The 21087-nt window shown below is 46.0% G+C and overlaps 1 protein-coding gene across 9 annotated transcripts in view; it reads right to left on the minus strand.

Moving 5' to 3' along the window:
* Positions 1-21087, minus strand: part of Nipped-A (Transcription-associated protein Nipped-A) — a 270630-nt gene that overhangs the window by 234648 nt on the left and 14895 nt on the right. For 5 of the 9 annotated variants that reach the window (XM_077657536.1, XM_077657532.1, XM_077657533.1 and 2 more), the window contains exons 5-9: positions 17935-18039; positions 14212-14295; positions 7605-7832; positions 3831-3997; positions 1472-1631 (exon numbers count right to left, since the gene is read on the minus strand). In XM_077657536.1, the coding sequence (XP_077513662.1) occupies positions 1472-1631; positions 3831-3997; positions 7605-7832; positions 14212-14295; positions 17935-18039 (744 nt within the window). The remainder of the gene's footprint in view (positions 1-1471; positions 1632-3830; positions 3998-7604; positions 7833-14211; positions 14296-17934; positions 18040-21087) is intronic. The other 4 variants (XM_077657537.1, XM_077657535.1, XM_077657530.1 and 1 more) reach the window with 3 other exon arrangements.

The raw sequence follows: 21087 nt of genomic DNA on the forward strand, positions 1-21087 counted from the left end.
ACTGAGACTTTACTGACTGAGTAGTGAGGGCCGCGGCCCGTTTCTGCGAAGGCAGCAGTGCCCCTTCTGTACCCTTGCTATGTCCCCCTTGCCCCCGCATAAGGTTCCCGTAACCGCTGAATGGGACAATTAGCTACGGACAGGAGATAATTGAGGGGCTTTGCTCACGATGTCTCTCCACCCCCGTCTGGAGACGCCAGTTCATATGTGCCCTCATGTGTTTGGTCGCCTTGTACTGCGGGCTCCAAGCGACGACACTGGTAGACGAGACGCTGACGCGACACCGAACAAACGCTGCGGCTCGCCTCCCGCTACACCGAACAGTGTGTATACACACACTGCAACAGCCCCTCTCCCTCTACTATGCATGCACACAACTGGCGAGGTGAGCAGTGCCTGCTCCACGACGAGCGCTATGGCGGAGTGACGTCATGCCAGATGGCACGCCGAGCAGTGCGACCACGGCCGAAGTGCAACCACGGCGAAAGTGCGACCATGCTAAAGAGGCGAAGCGGCTACAGTAATGTAGCTCTCGCTACAAAAGGAACATTACCAACGTTCCTGAATATTAATCTACCAGTTTACTGCAACTGCTTGTTTTTGTTGATACTTCCCCTTTGCGTCCCTTTGAGATATGAAATATCAAATTCTCAAGCGAAGTACAAATAAGAGAGCAAAAAGTACTTGAAGTGTGTTTAAAATGTCAAATAGTTGCTCAGTCTTACTAGCAAATGAAATGTAATGTGATGCAAAATCTGACACCATACTGGAGAGAATGACCTGATGACGTCACAACCAAAAAGGCAAAGTCAACTTGAGCAGCCGTATGGTAACAGCCAATTAGGCCCTAGTAAATGAATGAGGGTCACTCAATGTTGCCAGCATTGCATGAGGCATGCACAAAGCTCTCAGCACGTGCTTCACTGTGATGCGTTATCGTCAATTGCGTAAAATGGAAACATGCAAGCGTGCAGAACTGAGCCTGCGAAGCCATTGTGCTTCTACATGTGACCAACGAGAACAGAGATAGCCATGCAAAAGCCCCTAATCTTTTTCTCATGACAGGAGTGAAGGTACTGCCAAACAATCCGTCATACTTGGAAGAACCCCATGCTTTTGTTCGCTCACTCTCCACTAGGTCCACTGGTGCCACACATGCAAGGCAGGCTCAGTTTATGCGGTGAGCCCAGTGGAACAGGTGAAATGGCAGTCGCGGATCAAGCGAGCAATAAGAGAGCAGTGCTGGATGCCCTCCCCCTCCGGTTGGTCTCCCCCTCCCAGAACCAAAGCCAAGGTAAGTTGGTGATGAGATTCCGTGATTGCAGCGCAACAAAGGAAGCGCGCAGGGCCCACGGACTGCGACTTCACCTTTGGCGTTATTCAACAATGTGGGCGACCGACTTAGGCGCCTGCGTTGGAAGACGCACTGAAGACCTGGTCAGCAGCGCATGCACCTCAACTCCGTACGTGCCTCGCCAATGCTGAAGAGTTCGTGCAGAGTGATCCTCGGGGATTCCATCCCGGGGATTCCCACCTGGTAGATCTTTACAATGTACGCCAGGAATGATAGCGTCTTGATCTGGGCTGCCATAAAGTCCACAAACACCTCCCGGTTGAAGGCCGGGTTCATCCTGCAAAGCAACCAGGCAGCGGTGACTAGTAAAAAAAAAAAGCAACTATACGCTGATGTGCCTCCATCAGAAAAATGGCTGGTGGACCAGCCTTGGCTACAAAGCTGCCCCTGGGTCGCAACAGGTTTCAGGCTTGTCAATGCCCTATTCTGCAACCATATGCTACATAAGCACCGGAACAGACTCGTTTGAAACCGCCAAGCAGTTCTTCCAGCACTTTCAGAGCCAAGAGGGAGACGGGGGGGGGGGGGGAGGGTTAGGTTCTGCAGGGAGGGTAGGCAGGGAGGTTAACCAGAGGGCTGTTCCAGTCGGCTGCCCTGCACTGGGAAAAAAAGAAAGAGGGGCATAAAAGGGAAAAGTGAAAGATGGAGTAAAAAGCAAGGATGTCAGGTGCGGACAAGCATGTGGAACATGTCATGCAGAGACAATGGCCGCAGGAACCGAAACAGTGTCTCAACCTCTACCCTTCGTCAATCCAGTTTAGTATTTTCGGGACTAATCACTCTGTGACTGCTTACAGTAGGCAGCTTTTATTGTAGGCTGTTGTTATTGGTTTAATCTGGGTATTTAGCTTTTTTTAGGGGCCATGCACCTGCATGCTTTAGCTTTTTGGATGCATGTCAGGCAGGAAGGGATGGAAGCCAAGTCACGCGAGTTTCCTCATCATCTTTTAAAATCTCTCAAACGTACCCAAGGCTAAAAAGAACCCCTGCATTACGGCATACTGCCTTGCACAGAATGTCTCCTAAGTGTACCGCCTTTGCTGTAAAAACAGGTAAAGCAGCTGCTTTACCACACTGATAAGCTGGGGCCAAGAGGACAACATAGCTTTAAATCCTAGTCAGGCCGAACTCTTTTTTTCACAAGAAAAGTGCACAGACTAGACCACGCGTTACAAGCATTGGTAAGGGTGCTCCGTGGCACACCAGAGCAATCACTGAAGAATTCACTTAAACGCTCCACAGCCTTCCCAACTAATATCCTTACTAGTATCCACACCACAAAGGACTTCGTACTAACACATATTAGGGGAAGCAAATACTACAAAGCTTTGCTGCAAGAGAGAGAGAGAGAGACGGAAAGAATGTGCGGCTTGAGAGTGGGTCATGACTGCAAGTGCACATTTCATCTACACTGCCACCAAGAAAAGAATGACGACAGTGTTACCATGCAGTAACTCATGCAGAAAGCCAAGGAGCAAGTCATACAATAAGTTAGCCTAGTTACTCCCACAATAACACACGCCTAAATGGGCACAAGGCTCCCATTCAATGCATAAGCATGGCCAGGCAGTCAAGGGAGAAGACAGGGCACACAGGGAGAAGAAGCATGGGGGGAGGACGCAGCCACTTCTGGAATGACATAATGGCGAACAGCATTAGTAAACACATGTTGCAACACACTGCCATGCTGGGTACTGTGAAATGTTGAAAATCATGTACAGCACTACAGAAATGCCAAATGCCTAATAGGCGAAACGGCATGTGCCGAAGCAACTCTAAAGCCACCACAAAAGAACCAAGACTTGTTAAAACACTTTAAAGCTTATCTCTGACATCCACACCATTTGCCTGCAAATCAATGGCAGTGCTGCGGTAATAAAGTAGAACCCCACTGTTAGGTTCCCGGGTGACAATTGTCCCAGCCTCCCCACATGTTACATTGCAAATGTCACCTCAAGTTAGTGTTTTATTTACCCTGTACCAACAGTGGCAGCATGCCAGCCAAAGCAAGGCTTTTACACTTCATAGGTACTGGACAACCACAGCATTCGATGGCTTACAGCACACTTCGCCCATGCCAAAGCCCCGTATGGGTACGGACAGCAGGAATTTTGCAGTGGCTGTAGGCACAGTTCCATTGCCACTACGATGCAAGTGTGAATGATTGAAAACTAGAAGTGTACAAATGTTCGAAACTTTGAATAAATTGCAAATAGTATTTTCTATTTGGTTCTATTCACACTGAACTTATACTATTCGGACAAGGCTTTCAATGATTCCTGCCCATGCAGGCACTGTGAGGGCCATTTGCGAGTGAACCGTTTTCTGTTGTCCAACCGCATCCATAGCAAAATGCTGCCAACAGACACATACACACACACCCCCGTGGCATGCAAGTTTCAGCCTCCCGTCCTTTTAAACTCAGCAATCAAGATTGAATGTAGCCACTGCAATGGTGAACAGCAACTCTGCTCACCTGTGCTGGGGCATGGGCTGCAGGGTGATGGTGTTGAGGATGAGCGGGATAAATTCGGCCACGTCATCATGGACGCTCTGCTTGTACAGTTGATACATGAGCACCACAATGATGGGCAGCTCGGCAAGCACCTTGAGGGACAGCACCGCCCGGGGGATCACGTTGTACTGCACGGGGGAGGCATCAACACACTCACTAGGAAGGGCATTCAGATGAACAGAACACCCCCAGCACTTCTCCTCTCTGATGTGGCCTCATTGCCCACAATCCTTGCATTGTGCACAGAAAACAGTGCAGCATTTGAAACTTAGACCGAAACGTTGGCCAGCCAAACCAGCACTCAAAGGTAAGCCACAAGGAAAATACATCACCCTCACCCTTTCCTATCACTATGCCACATGTTTAGGGATTTTCTTCAGATTTTCACCGGACTCCCAACAAACTTCAAGGATGAAGCCAACTCAGTTAGAAAGAAGCATTCGTGCCACCCTGTGGTAACTGTAAAATATGAAGATCCCATGCAGTACAATGCCCCAGCTTGCAAGACAACACACTGTGGCTTCCTTTGTTAGTCTCCAAAGTTGAGCAAAATCCTGCACACTATGGCATATGCTACACCATTCATTAGAGCACTTCCTTAACAGCAAGACTAGACAAAGAGCAGCATGCACAGGGACACGCTGCCACTGGCTGATGCAGGCGTTGCATGTCTTAACATCTGCCAGTCGCAGCATCACTTCGACATGGCTAGTTGATTGAAACAGAGCACTCCACTACCTTGCAATATTTCTTCCCACACCAGGCTTCAGTGGAACAATGTTCCCGCCACCTAGTTACAAATCAGCACCCCACTTTACTCACCGCTGCTTGCTTTACACTTGCTAAAGGCACAATGCACACATTTTCCATTGAGAACACTCTGAAGAAAACTGCTGAGATGGTCTTTTATTTAAAACTCAGCCTCAAACAACCAGAGCAGATACCCAAATAAACCTGTCACCTGTGCCAGCAATGCCTTAAAAACTTCATTAGCAAAGAATAGAAAATAAATAAAGGCAGGCTGTCTTAACTTAGCTAAAACAATGAAACAAAAAATGCCTCGGCATTTAACAAGACCTTTCTGGACTAAACAGGCCAGCCAAAGGAGAGTAAGATGGCTTTTGAAGAAATATTTCTACACTGTCACATTTCCAGTATTTACAGGTATTAACCCACCACCCAAGTTGCATAGCAATGCTGCAACCATAACAAGAATTTCAAAGCTGAATTTTTAATACAAGGTAAGCAGAAGTAATTCCCTCAAGCCACTGTTCTTGATATAGTGTGCAGTGGAAGATAAGAACTGTACTGTGACGAGGACACCAATTTAATGCTCTGTAAATTTTACCTTATGCCCTGTTTAGAAGGCAGCCATGCTTTTAGCAGCAAAGCTATAAGTACCAGAAAAAAACAAATATTCACCTTGTGAAGAAAGTGCTTCTGCCAGTACATTCTTTATGCCTTGAAATATCCTTTATGCTAGCAATCATTCTTCCACAAGTACACTTGTACTTCTAGGTGTCTTTTGAAATAACTGTGCATCTGAAGTCACTACAAATAACTAGGGGCTTGCGATTATTCGAAATTTCAAATATGAACCGAATATGTTTCATATTCGGTTCATATTCGTATTCGAGAAATGATATTCGTGAATTTTCAAATATTCCCAAATACTCTGCAGCGATCGTATACTGTGCCAACCTTCATAACTGTGATTGTAGCAAAAGCGCAACATCTGGGCAAATTATCTGAATGTAGAGTTTAAAGTTCCAAGAAAACAATATGTTCTCTTTCTTCTCCATCGTTTATCGCGTGGACCGATCGCATTCCGAAGCCGCTAGGCTTGACCTTGTGCACAATTCCTCAAGTGGGCTTTCCCACATACCACACGTGCTGCGAACAAGATGGGGTTTGACTCACTTCTAACAACTGCAACGCGAAAGCGTGTTTATTTTTTTTATCCTCCCGTAATATGTTATCTAATTAATGCCCACACCCATGGCATTCGTTCTGTCACCTTAACTCTCCGAGCGTGACCACCGCCATCTTGTTTTGGTCAACTACGCTATGCGGGAAAGCCTACTTGCGGAATTTCGCGTGAGGCTCCCGAAGGGGCAAGTCGAGGTGTCAAAACAGGGCAAGCAATCCTGTAAAAATCCCGCCTATTGCATGGTGCACTGAGACCCATGCACCTCTTAAGTGGGCGTAACGGCAGGCGTGACAGCTTTCGGAGGGCTCCGGTCACTAGATCAAAAGAATAACCTGGCCGCGTAATTTTGGCTTCCGAGCTTCGCCACTCACCCATGGCAATAGAAACTGTCGACCCGCGCATTCGCCAGTAGTCCAATCTCAGCACCATGCCGCTTTCAGACACTGACTGACGCGTCGCTGGTCATTTTTTTTTCCTTTTTAGAAGCAGTCTCGCCATTCCTACGTCAATGTGCGTTCCCATCTCACTTACGTTCGTGATGTCTTCCAGCACGCCTAAACTCGGTGCTCATAAGGTGTTTGTACGATAGTGCCGCCTCATAAGACTACCGCATTTCCTGCAGGTTTTTTTTTTTTTCGGGGCCGCGGGGCATTTTATAAATCGACCTTCGAATAACCTGCGCATTTCTGTTGTTTCTTTGAACTCCGAATTAATGTGGTTTTACCAGCCATCATGTTATTCTTGTTTCCAGTCTTGTCATGTTATGGATTTCATTTTGCCTGACCACATTACAGGTTGGATACTGTTAAGCTGTTCGGTTAAGTAGTATACATTTCTGCGCACATCATGTTTTTTTTTATATGATGCTCAGGCACAATCGTTTTGTTTATTTCAGTTGCAAATGCCGTACACTATTTTGAAAAAAATATGAGCAACAATGTTTGCTTGTCTATCTTTTCTGAATTTATTTTTGTGCTGACCTGATATTCGATGTTCGATTCGATATTCGAAGCCATTTTTTCTTCATATTCGTATTTGATTCGTATTAGAAAATTTCAATATTCGCACACCCCTACAAATAACTGAACCAAGTTAGTTCATTAAAATGGCAAATAAAGAGCGAAAATGGATCTAAAGCTGGTATGCAACCTAGAATCAGCCGTGCCCACCACCCATGAACACAGGTCTCCAATTCACAACAAAAACAAAAAAAAAGATGTCACTCAACCAAAACATGCTGCAAATGTCCGCACTAGATGCATGTGCACCTCCCTAAATTCACTAGTCTGATTTTGCCAAGCAGAAGTGCACTAACCCACTGTCACTGCTATTACTGTACCTCTCTGCCCGTCATTACAGCTTGGCTCAACAAGCTCGCATCTCTGGTCTGTGTTGTCCTTTTTTCATACATTCTTTTCATCCTTGATGGCTTCTCCAATGTTTTTTTATCAAGAGGGGTTTGGTCGACCCATACTTTAAATGTAATGCACATCAGAGCGACAACAATTTGCAAGCTGACCAAAGAACAGCTGAAGCACTACATCAGAAAATTTTTCATGGTCAAGATCACACCAGTAACAGATTGCACTGTGGACTGGCTGGTCACAATGAAATCGGACTTTGCAGGCAGGTGGCTGGCTTAGACTAATCTCCAATAGAGGGCACCACTAGTTCTGCTCGTGACGCAATTTTGCACCTAAAAAGATTTGCTCGATGTCATAAAGTCTCGACTCTCAGAATAAAGCTGCACCTGTCTATTAGCAGATAGGGACATGCAAAAAAAAAAAAAAATCCAGGCCAGAGACCAATCCCAGGAGTTCCATGCGGGGCGAACGAACCGAGGCACAACTCCCGTCAGGCCCCTTCTTCTCCAGCTGCACATTGGTGAGGGTGAATGTCTCCTGCAGCACAGCCTCCAGGTTCAGCTCACTCAGGTCCTTGAACTTGAGGGGCGGGCGTGGCTCAAAGATGGCATTCAGGTGGTTCGGCAGCTCCCTGTAGATGGTCTTGACAAACTCCAGGAACTGCTGGATCTGGGATGGGCAATGCAAAGCACATGGGCTCATGCTGCCAGTGGACAGAGAGCTCACACCAGCTGGGAATGGGCGAAGGGGGGTGGGGCCACGGTACCTGCAGCCGATCTGCCCGTTCCATTCCAGGCAAGTTTTAATGCAGCCTAGCTTTTTGTTTAAAGAAAAATTGGTCCAATAAAATTCATGCTGTGTTGGTTGAAATTTGACGTTACAAATCAAGAGCAAGCATGCTGCAAGGAGTACTTGAATAACATCCGCCCGTAACTATGCATCATGAAAGCTGCACTTCAAGGACTGAACGGCCACCACACAGGAGGAGCAGGAATTCTCGAGAGCAACAATCAAAATCTTAGTTCACAGATTGAGGCACCGTGTTAGCCTGACACATGGCGTTGCCAGCATTTCCTTCCGGAAATGTTACCGCCAATGGGTAGAAGTATCCTTAACAGCCTGCAAAGCAGGGAATGGCACAAGGGCATCAGGCTAACACATTAACAACTTACCATATGTACTCACCTAATGAACCCACTCCCATAATGAACCCAGCCCCCACTTCTGTCCTCCAGAATTTACTTTTTTTTTTTCTCAGCATTTAGCTTGTGCAGCGACTTCCTCAGTTTCCACCTCCACAGCACAGATCTTGGCAGCAGGCCAAGATGCTACCCACCTCTGATAACCCCACCACTTCCACCACTTGTTTGTTTATCTTTTGAGGACAGCTCCTGCCAGAAGGGGGGCCCTGCTCAGACCTTGGCAGTGCGCCAAGATGCTGCCCACCAGATAACATAACACTTGTTTATTTTTTGAGAGCTCCTACAAGGGGGGCAGGGGGAGGGGGGGTGCAGAGCATTTGGTGAACTTGGCAGAACGCCAAGACGTTGTGTGCTCTAAGCTAAGGCTTAAACATTCGTGTTACATATCACTGTCCTGTGTGTAATTTTCAACCTAGGGTAAAAATCGCATGCCTGACCTTCAGGGACGGTGTTCAGCATGTTTGCGTTATCTCGCTGCGATTGGCCAGCGCCGCCGGTTACCACAAAATTACGGGATCGCGTCAAAGTGAATGATGCTAAACACCAGCAGTAGGAACATGTCTGACCGCGTGCCTTTGTTGATGGCGAAAAGACGGACCGACAGTGGTATGATATGAAATCACGACCCTTCTAAAAAAATCTGTTGAAACTTTTTCTCCCACGTAATGAACCCTCCCCCAAACTGATGTCAACTTTTATGGAAAAAAAAAGTGGATTCATTACGCGAGTATATACGGTATGTTGCGACTACTGAAGAAACAAACTGATGTTATGAATGTCGTTTTTTTCTTTTTGCCCTGTGCTTGGACCAAAGGCCTAAGGTCTGCAGTGCTATATAAATAAAATTTTTCTTTCAGTATAAGTAAATAAGGGCAAACCGAAGTTGGCCTACACCAATAGGGCATGTGTTCCAATCACAAAGAGACCACTCTCACCAAAAGCAAAGATGTTACAGTGAAAGCTCGTTAATTCACAACTCATTAATTCGAAATTTTGGATAATTCGAAATAGTCATCGTGGTCCGGTCCACAGTGCATAGAAGTCTCTGCACGTAACAGCTCGTTAATTCACTCAAAAATTGGCGCCGCCGCCCATAATTTGAACTGCACGCCGCCAAGCGCCGCTGTTGAAAACCATCGTTGGAAGCTTTCACGGCAGAACGACAGATGGCACAACCATCGGGGCGCCGCTAGGGTGCTGGAACAGGTACTAACCAGACTTTCCTGCCGCGACTGCTTCGAGGAATGACGTTTTAGTGTTTTAGCCCTCGTTTTGCACGCCGCTTGCTGTGAGCTTGTGTCCGCGAGATGTGTTCGCGTGGGAAATACTGCGCCAAGACGGTGAAGGAGAAAGTGGCGATTTTACGCGAGGTGAACGAACGGAAGGCCAGCAAAGTGGAAATCGCGAAAAAGCACGGGAGATTCCACCAAGCACGTTGTCGACCTACGTCCGAAATAGGAAGGCCATCGAGGATGCCTACGAAGCTGAAGATTTCGCCAGCAACAGAAAAAGGCTCCGATTAGCCAAGTATCCGGAAATTGAGACCGCTGTGATCACGTGGGTGAAGGAAATGAGAAGCGCAGACATTCCACTGAGCGGCCCAATTATCATGGCGAAGGCAGCCGATTTCGCCCTGCGCATGAATGTGTAAGATTTTGTCGCCTCCGAAGGATGGTTTCACCGCTTTCGGGACAGACATAATCTTGTCTTCCGGGTGTTGTCCGGAGAAGCCAAATAAGTGGACGCTAGTAGACCGAGTGACTACGGTAGCCCTCAGAGAGAAGAAGCAGAAGATGATAACAGATTGTTTTGCTAAATAAATGTTTTTCGAGCCCTCCTGGCATCAAACGCATCCATTTTTGCTCACTTTCATTAGTTCGAATTTTGGTTAATTCGAACTGGCCTGGCGGCCCCGTGGAATTCGAATTAACGAGCTTTTACTGTATAAGCAAAACAAAAAAGATCAGAAAACGAAATACTACAGTTGTCGCCGTCCAGAGCTGAATTTGCAAGCAAACTGCATGCATCACGAGGGATTTTTGGACGCAGATCCCAGAGGCTGCGCCACACGGCCATTCACTTCAAAACAGTGACAACCCATCCTCTTCAGTGTAGACATTGCAAGAGCGAATCAAGTGGAGGGAAATCTTTTAAACGCTATTTCCTCAGCCACAAATGCACCTTTTACTGCCGGGCAAAGGTCAATGTGCCCAGAAAAAGCCCGATAATCAATTTTCACTGAGAACAATAATTGGGAGGAGTTGCCCTCAGTGCGCTTTTAACTTTGGACGTTAACGTTAACGCTGGACATTAACTGTCCATAAAAGGCTCCAAGCTGCCAAAAGCGGCCGCCCAGTGCAGTTAGATACAGTTCCAATGAAGGACACTACCACAGTGTATGCACCTGTATCAAACAGTGACGTCACTAAGAGCTGCATAGGGGGTCTATGTTAAACAGATGTCCCACAGCCGATTAAAACACGTACAAATGGCCCAAAAAATGACCAAAAAAATGTCCAAAAAATCAATTAAAAAAAATGACATTTTTGGAGCCTATAGCTATTATTCTTCAACTCTACCAGATTTCTCCTCCAGGAAATCGGTATTTTGGCCATAATATTATATTTAGATCACTGTGTGGGCTCAATTTGTGCAGGAGCAAGCGATTTAACACCATGAAAATTTTGGACCCCTGGCTGTCTTAGTACGTCATTATCTCAACGTCTAGGACAGATAGACATGTCATAGTGTTTGCTAAGGGAAGCTGAAGGCACAATGTATGCAATAATCGAAGCGCAATTGTTCAATCACGTTTCAAGAATTTATAATTTTGTAAAGTTTATCTATGCATGATATTCCCACTTTGAATGCTGCTATTCAAAGTGCTGTAAAATTACTAATGAGGGTGAAATGAAAAAACTGCTCTGATTATTGCACTCTTTACTCACCATACTATGTAGCCATGAGTTAAAAATTATTTTTTATTGAGCCATTTTTTTGTACCGAGGTACTCATGATTAATTAAGAATAATTATCTTAGGAACTAGCAAATTAATTAAAAAGCAATTTCATATTTGAAATCAGTATAAAAAACTGAGCAAGGTGATACAGTTTCATTAGGATTGGACTAAAAATAAGGAAAATAAGTCTAAGACCAGTGTCCCCCCTTAATAAGGAACTTACGTGCGAGCAATGCAAAAACATTGCAATTCTATTCCAATTTTATTCCAATTCTACTCCAATTCTATTACAATTCTATTCTATTCCTTTGGTGTTGGTGCAGTTGTGAGTTTGTAAGTACTAGTACCGATTATTAATGGTTAGCATTTCATATTTTGCAGCCTTCGATAATGTCACGCCGGTTTAAGCAATCACAAGGGTTACAGCGCCACCATCTAATGCTTCTGCATTAATAACAACCTCGCAGTTTAAAGGCAAGGATTGGTGTGCAAGACATGTCCCACAGTCCAGAGCCCGATCTTAACAGCTGGTGGACCGTCAAGGTAGCTCAAGTGAGCACTTAATGGGGAAGGTGCACACGGGAACTCCTCGGCAGCACTTTCTCTCGACACACCCTGGGCCCAGGACAGATCACACATTGCCCAAACGCATACATTGGCCCCGTACACTGCTTCCGATGATGACAATGTCGGATTTTTTTGCCATAAGGGCTACGTAAAGTCATAGAGGGGCAGAATTGAGACAAGTGGTGCATACAAGTTAATGGACATATGAGATGTACGTGGCAGTTCCTGAATGTGGAAATAAGGCTGGCCCCATACAGTGCCGCTTGGACTTTTACCTTGATCACCTTCATGGAGTCTACCTAAATCATGGCACAGCTGATTTTGACATACAGTGTCGCTCTGCGAGTTACTTCCCAAAGAGCAGACAAATCTTTAAAAAAGACCCAGCCAACTATTCTAATGATCTCAAAGTGAAATTCACAGCTATGTAGATACTGGAGCAATTGAACAAGGCTAGTGCAGTTCAAACTTCAGACAGATGTGCCACTCGAACGGTCTGCTATGTAACTGTCACAAAAATACACCTCCAATTTTGGTTTGGTGGGCCCCTTCCGAATGACATGGGCTGTGCAACATCAGACCAGCAACACTTTCCAGAAGATTATAGCACACAAAAATGCACACCATGCTCCTACCTTAGTCCAGAAAGGCTGCAGATCGTACCCTGTGATGCTCGAAGTACACTGCTGCGAAAAGCATTAGGGCACTGCACTGGTTCCCTAGCGTGGAAGTATACACACGACCTCTCCGGGCCGAGTCATGAAACTTAGGCTTGTCAAAAACAATTACCTTATAAACGCGTGTAAGGGCCGCACACATGTATGGGCGGCACCCTGTTTTTGCAAAGGATATATTGAAAAAAATATAATATTCGTGTAAGGGCCACACCCAAACTTTCCACGACCCATGAGGAAATAGCCTTCGAAATGCACACGCCGTGGCCTCCGCGATCAGCTCTGGCTGCGAGCAACAAAGAGCTCGATCGCGGAGGCGACGCATGTGCACAGAAGCTTCCAGGTGGCACCCACGGATGGCACCCGAGGCCGCGGCTCATTATCATAGTAAACTTTATCCTCCGCCGCGAGCTCCCACTATCCATATCGGCATCAGTATCACCAGCTCCAGCCTTTCGTGGCTGTCAAAGGCACAGGAGTTGCGGTAGTGTGTTAGTTCATTGTAGTTGTGGCTTTCGCGTGCTGCCGCCGAGCATTGCAGTTGCTGTCGAGCACTGCAAACGTGCAGCGGGCAGAAAATTCGATGTGGCCGAGAAGTGCGTCCGACGGTGGTGCAACCAAAAGAATGCATTGAGGAACACAAGCTACAAAAAGCGAGTTTTTCGAGGCAAGCCGTGCAAGTTTCCCGAACTGGAAGAGCTGCTCTGCTAAGAGATGGAAGCAAGGAAGAACGGCGAAGCGTTGACAGCAGACATGCTGGGCGACTTCTTGTGGGATGGGCGTGCACCGGAGCACAGCACCAGCTCAGGGTCAGAATACTCCACGAGTGATGATTAAACATAGAATAAATGCCGCTCATTCCCCTATTGGTGTGCTTTTACTTTAAAAAAAATTTTTTTCACATGTCGCATGTATGGACCGCACCCCAAAAATTGGCCCTCGAATCTGGAAAAAAAATATGATCAACCCTTACACACATTTATATGGTAGCACTTTACGAAAACTGAGAACCCTACATGTAATAGAACTGACCCAATTGGGTGTGCGCACCTCGATGCCTCCAAGCTAAGCACACAGCTAATACGCATGCCTTTAAAAATGAAAAACAGCTGCCCCTGCTTGAGGAGCAGCTATGGTTCCTTACCCCTTCATGAACCTGAAAGAAACACAGAAAAGATAGAAGAAGCAGAACAACCAGCAGCAGTGCACAAGTTCCTCTTGCAAGAGAGGGACATAAGGAAAAAAAGAGTTCTACGTAATGCTCCCTCACTGACATCAGCCACACAGAAAGTGCCACAAACATTCTAAATGTTCCTTCCTGAAGTTGCAGCCACGAGTTGTGTCTCAGGGCAGAGACAGACTGCCCAGGGGACATCTCCAAAAAGTGTTAGCCGCGTATCATCTTTGAAATGTGGCAAGCACACGCCAGGAAGCATGTCTCAAGAGACAGCATGGGCTCTTACCGTGCGTTCTTATTCCAACAACAGAAAAGTGGACACTACTAACAGCACCCCTTCACAACAGCACTTTGCTTGGCATGGATAGGAAGCACTGGCATCTCAAATGCATGCCACAATTCAAGTCAGTTGTGCAGCGCCCCATCAGCATGCAATCCGCGACAAGCGCTGCACACGACATGACTCACCTCTGGGTTGAACTGCGGCCGAAACTGCTTGTGCAGCTCAATGATGATTCGCAGGCACACCAGGACATTCTCTTCATTTTCCACCTGCACGCAAGATACGCATTTTAATTCTGCTGCCTGACACGACCGTCTCATGTGGCCTGCTCACCCGCCACCAGCCAGCACACAGCTCCCCTTCGAATTCTCCCCTCCCTTCTTTTACCACGCACAGTTGTCCGGCGGATTGGTTAAAGAGGCTATCTGTCAGTCAGGTAGGCAGCAAATCGGCCAGAGACATGCTGACATAAAAACTAAAAAGCCGCAGTGTTCAATCTTTTGTCAGTCCACTCCATGTCATTTCTCTCTCTCATTTTTAGTTAGGCCCTATGCACACATGCGGGCACGCGCGCACAAGCACACACATCACACACACACACATCATCATCACCATCATCAGTCTGACTATGCCCACTGCAGGATAAAGGCCTCTCCCACACCTCTCTAGCCCTGTCCACTGCCAGCTGCGGCCACCCTATCTTCGCAAACTTCCTAATCTTATCCGCCCACCTAACCTTCTGCTGCCCCTTGCTACACTTGCCTTCTCTTGGAATCCAGTCTGTTACCCTTAACACCAAACCGGTTACCTTGCCTTCGCATTACATCCCCCGCCCAAGCCCATTTCTTTCTCTTGATTTCAACTAGGATGTCATTAACCCACGCTTGTTCCCTGACCTGCTCTGCCCTCTTCCAGTCTCTTAAACACTAACAGTGCCTGCAAACAAAAAACACAATCCTCCTGCTTTCTACGCTCAGCTGCAGTAACTAGCATGACTGATGGTTCTGCTACCAAAACGAGCCTGTAATCCTCGATGTATACTTCTCAACCGATTAAACATTAATGTTGGGATACACACTGAAGAAATAATATTTGTGTGCATTTTAATCCAGCCTGGTAGTACATGCAGTGTTCACTAGTACTACACCCTACATCCTCTACATCCTAAAAATAGCAATGTACTCCCGTACAACATGATAAACAACAACATGTGTATTTCACTCCTGTCTGTACTGGAGTGGCGCTGGTCTCTACCCATGGTCCCAAGGTCAAATGAGTAAGTCTCGTTTCACAATGAATTTGCATCAGCTTCTAGCTATTCACACAGGTACTGCTAAACTGACAGCAAGAAATGTTCATGCAAGGCATGCCACGGAGCCCAGGAGTCAGATCTTATCAGCTGACAGACCGTCACAGAAGCTCGACCGGGCACCTCGAGACAAGGCGCGCACACGGGAGCTCCTCTGCAGCACTTGCTCTCATCACATCCAAGGCTCCGTGCAGACCCCACAGTGCACAGACAGACTTCAACGTGTCCGCTTCAGCACTACCAAAACTAAGCAAAAGTGGAACATATAATTCTGTACACCTTCCACATCCTAAAGCGAAGCAGAGTGCAATTTGTGTAGACCATTTTTCATGGCCTTTCGTTCTTCCACTGCCTTTTATGAACCTTTACACACATATCTTAGTAAGAGCACCACCCTCCATGGGGCTGTCTCAATTTCCCACGCTCTCAGCATAACAAGCAATGTCATCCATGACACAATGCACAACTTATGGACAGCATTTGTTCTTGTAGAGCCATCCGTTTGGTTCAACTTGGTCCCCTGGTTTTGTTAATGGCATAGGTTGCTAGACAAGCCTACATGCTTGTGACCAGAATTATGAGACTGACAAGCAATTTATCATTAAATCGAGCGAGTAGTCTGAATGAGGGCTCACAGCATCACTACAGCTTCGCCTTAGTTCGGAATTTTATAAATGAGTCAAAACTTTGGATCAGAACAAATGATCTATGTGCCTTATACAGCTTATACACCTGTGAAGCAGGCAAGTGAAATGCATTTTTGAACAGTGTCACCTGCTATAAGTGCACTTTGCCAAATCTGAACGTCTCAAGTGAAGTGTCACTTGCAGAAGAGATCACTCAGGTTGGAGCGCGTTCACAGAACAACTTTACAGGCTAAGTGCATGGCCTCGCTGGCAGCGGTTTCAAAGGCACAAAATGTAATACATTAGAGAAAAAGATGGAAACGCTTACAGAACTGGAAGACAAAATTTTATTCTTGTTTCTAAGTGCTTAGTCCACGGCCCCGGGCCAAATGGCCAAACAAAAACTACAACAGCTTTCACCGATTAATGCGCAAGCTGGTAAGCTTAGCTCTATGAATTTTATGACGTGACAAGAAGCAATTATTTACCTTTGTTATGACTAACCCACTTCCATAGTGCACTGCTCACCCCCAATAAATAACTACTCAAAAAGTTGCGCATAAAAGCAGCGTGATCACTGGCACTTCAAGCAGTGGAATTTGGATAAAGGCTCTGTTGTTCTCTACATTAACTGCTGCTCTGCTAGCTGTTTACTGTCTGCAGTTTTTGGCGCAAGTTTATTGTATTTTTGTTCCAAGCATCATCAAACTCTGCCCAACCCCGCTCACCATTCACAGTAAAATGGTCACACAAACAATGCTGACCCTTCACAGCCAACACTGCTAACCAGCAGGCCAACAAACAAGCAATCAATCCCTAACATCCTCCCTCTGCATAATCATTCACATCCATGCACGCATGGCTAAAGCTTCCCATCCTATTCTTACAGCCCAGCCAGAGGCTCTTATCATGTTCCGTGATCACCAACCAGCCACGTTCAGTATTGTTTTTGCATTTGGGTTAATTCTTAACCCTACTTTTCCTACAATGTGTTCCCTCACCACCTACTTCCCTCGCCCACTCCATGGATTTCAAAAAACATTTCGCTCTGTGCATTTTAGTATCAAAATTTAGACATGTTGATCCCTGGCTTCGGATATCACAACTGACGGCTGTATGATGACTTTAATCACACACGCGATTGCCTTTCGACCTTCTGTTACCACCCTCGATATAATAAATGCAGCTCATTGGAAAATAAATAAAGTAGTTGGAAGTTGCGCTCTAGTACACATGTCTTATATGTTACTTCGTTTCTCCCAGTCTTCTTTGTACAAGTATGTACCTTTGAATAAGCCGGAGGGACAACAATATTTATTTCCACTACAGCCCGCCGCATTACTAAATTTTTGTTATTTACCCATTTACCTTTTTTTTACACTTTTACCTTTGTTGTAAAAGAAAAAAAGAAAAGGCGGCCAGCAACCAGAAATAAAACAAGTTCTGTTAAGATGCCGCCCCGCAGGTGCAACACTGACCAATGCTGCAGCAGTACATTCTAAACAGAAAGGATTAAAAAGGGAGTAAACTGTCCACTAGAGCACAGCATTAGAGGACAGTTTACTCCCATTTTACTACTATAAAGACATATTCGTGTTCAGATTGCTTTGTGGTTTATGGGGGTTTAACGTCCCAAAGCGACTCAGTATACGAGGGATGCCGTAGTGAAGGGCTCTGGAAATTTCGACCACCTGGGATTGTTTAATGTGCACTGACATCACACAGTACACGGGCCTCTAGAATTTCGCCTCCACCAAAATTCAACCGCCGCGGCCAGGATCGAATCCGCGTCTTTCGGGCCAGCAGCCGAGCGCCATAACCACACAGCCACCGTGACGGCTATTCCTGTTCAGAGTACACGTCAGCAAGCAAACGCGCCCCGGTGCACAGAGAGATGCCAGGCAGACTGATCGAGAAGGCGGTGGTCACCACAAGTGAGTGAAGGCAGACAGTAGATGCGGGATGCTGCTCACCTTGAGCAGCTCAAACATCAGGCTCAGGACCTGCTTGACATAGGGCCGCAGGTGGTCATTGGTCGGGATGCGATGGATTATCTCCAGGATGAGCTTCCGCAGTTGCTGCAGGGAAAGTCGCGTTGAACAGAATGAGCAGATCACATCACCAACCCCAGCTCCTCCCTGCGTCTGTCACAGCTTACGATACCACCTCGAACGGCTTCAGAATCGCCCTCCCGCAGGAATAGAACGAACACACAATGCGATTGTAGGTTCCAAACTTGCAAAAAAATGTCAAGTTTGTATGAAAATTCGCAAGGAAGCTCAAGAGAACACTGCTTGTTTATTTCTGATAGGGAAGGCGTGATTGAACTCAGAACACAACGTGCTCCATTTATTTATGTCTGCACGTGTACATGTGGAACTCTGTAGCATGCACCTGTTGAGAAAAAAAAATTATCAGGGGAATCAATATGTACAACTCAGCACCCCCCTCGCTGTTACTCCATCCACCTATTTTTGCCCCAAAGCCTCGCATGGTTTCAAACCTTGGCATAAAGAGCGACTTTTAGGCTGAATATTAGCACACTAATTTTTTTCCAAACAGGTGCACGTGCGGGCACTTTTTTCCCCAGAGGTACATGTGCAGACATAAATAAACGGAGCATGTTATTGCATTCTACGTGCAATCAAGCCTTCCCCATCATAATAAAAAAACAATGTTTGTGCATGTTAAATCCCACTAGCGTCCACAAGGTGTCTACCAAGTTGACGTTTCTAAATTTTGTTTTCCAGGTTTTCCCTGAGTGCATTTGTAAAATTCCCTCAGTGACACAGTACTTTGTTTTATGCAAAAACAAGCTGACAAAAAGCCACCTGATGGGATCACTCTCCAGTAAGTATGTTAAAAAATAAAAACAACAATTTAATCCTATTTCAATAGTAAGGAGTAGTGTACGAATCGATCTAAACATTTTCAAATACAAACTAAAAGGAAGATGCATGCGGAAACAAATATTTACAAATGTGAGATATTTCTATCTACTTATAGCAACCGCAATGGTGTGGGACCTGAACTTTAGCGTCACAAGTGCGATTCTCTCTCAGCAAGTCTATGCAGACGAACTGCAGGTCATAGAAACCTTAGTTTGTAGAAGTGAAAGAGCGACAAACCTCAAAGTAACACTGGAAATTACACCTCAAGCCCTGCATGGTTTTAAACCTTGGCATAAAGAGCGACTTTTAGGCTGAATATTAGCACACTAATTTTTTTCCAAACGTGCATGAACCTCAAGTTCATGCATGTTGTTTCACTGCTTTAGAGAGTTTATTTTCGTTTGGATGAGGGACACTTGCATCTTGGTGTCAGCCAACACTTTGTTTTTTCAGCTCAAGCTCTTTCACAGAAGCGGCGGCACGCTTCCTTTCCCATTCCTTCCTCAGTGCATCGGCCCTTTCTACTCTCGTCCTCTCCAGCTCTTCTTTCCACTGCGAGTTCGTCCCACGGACCAATTGGAGCATCCTCTTGGTCAGCTGAACGTTGGCAACTCCACCTGCCGACATTACGGTGTTGTACCCGATTCGCTGGGCGACCAAAAATTGCTCCTTCTGGTTTTCAACACGGCATTCCTTGCTAATAGAAAATCTCCGCTCAACAGACGCATTTCCGTGCTAAAGAAACAGACTCACCTTCACAAATGTGAACAGTTCTTTGTTCGAACCACAGATGCCTGCCCAAAGGGCATCCAGTCGATGCGTGCTCCTATTGAAATTTTTCAATGCCGCTTGCGACGAGGTTAGGGAGCATACATGTTTGTAGGACCGCATCGCCCGGCCAGCTTCTCTTCCTATCATCCATTAGTGCCCCGTTAGCGCGTGAGCAGGATCCAGAGATGACGATCCCCTCGCTAGCTTGAACTTCAACGGCGACCTCTCCGCAATCTTTTTGGCGCAGTTCTTCACGAAAGTGGCACACTCCCTTCTGAACCCTAGGATAGCCGAATCTGAAAGTTCCGGGGCCTTTCGGAGCGCATTCTTCGTATCAAACCCAAGGTCAACCTTGGACGTCGCAACTATGTTCGTAGTAAGGTCTATCAGACCGCCTTTCAGACCGGCAGCCAATCGGAGGCCCGTTTTCATCAGAGGGCCCGTGTGACCAGCCCTGGAATACCCGCGCTTCTTTTGTGTTTGTGCGACTGTTACAAGATGGCAACGACTGAAGAATTCAGAAACAAAACGGCAAAACTTTAAGCTTTCAAACGATACCAAGATGGCGGTGCTCGGTGGCGGGAAAGACGAGGTATGGCTCCACGAACTGTGGTGATTTTGCACGATTTATAACTATTTTCTCACCCTGCGCACTGACAAATTAAATCTTTTCGGGCACTTTTAGTGCATTTTTAGCGAAACCATTTTGATACAATGTAGATTAGGCGTTGCAGATACCGAAACGCGTGGTTTCCAAAAATTATTTTTTCTGCAATTTTCGCGACCTGATCCCCACGTCCCCCCCCTTAAACCAGTGCTTGGCACATGCAAAACGAAGACTGTTCAGCTGCGCAATTGAGAGGATGGTTCACAAATACTGACAGAAACATCACTCTTTGTATGCCGTGCGCATTTTTTGCAATATTTTCAATGCGCGCACGCCCAGGGTGCCATGTCCACCTCAAGCTGATCTGTGCTCAGCTCTTACCAACATAAAAACAACACTGAGGATGTACTGAAGTTGGCCTGCGTCGGCAAAATGCCGCGTCCTAATGACAAATGTACCAACAGACCTTTCATGAGGTGTCACCAATAGCAGCTGTTGCTGCAATTAAACTGCAGTGCATTTTTTTTGCGCAGATCCCAGAGGCTATGCTACACTACCATTCCATTTTAATGGTGATCTACAGAGCCCTTTTCGGAGTCTATGTGATGAGTTTGAAATCATGTGACAAGAAAATTTTTAAACCCAACTCTGTCAGCAAAAGATATATTTTCTGCCACCGAAAAAAACGTCAATGTAGCCAGAAAGAACGAGAGAATCAATTTTTACTTGGAAAAAGAATTGAACAAAGTCATCTTTGGTATTCCCTAAGGGGAAAACACAACTTTCAAATCTCAAAAATCCCGAAAAAAAAATCAAATTTTACAAAACATTACATTTCTTATCTAGGTTCTTTCGAA

The sequence above is a fragment of the Amblyomma americanum genome, chromosome 3 (assembly GCF_052857255.1).
Source record: "Amblyomma americanum isolate KBUSLIRL-KWMA chromosome 3, ASM5285725v1, whole genome shotgun sequence".
NCBI lineage: Eukaryota > Metazoa > Arthropoda > Arachnida > Ixodida > Ixodidae > Amblyomma > Amblyomma americanum.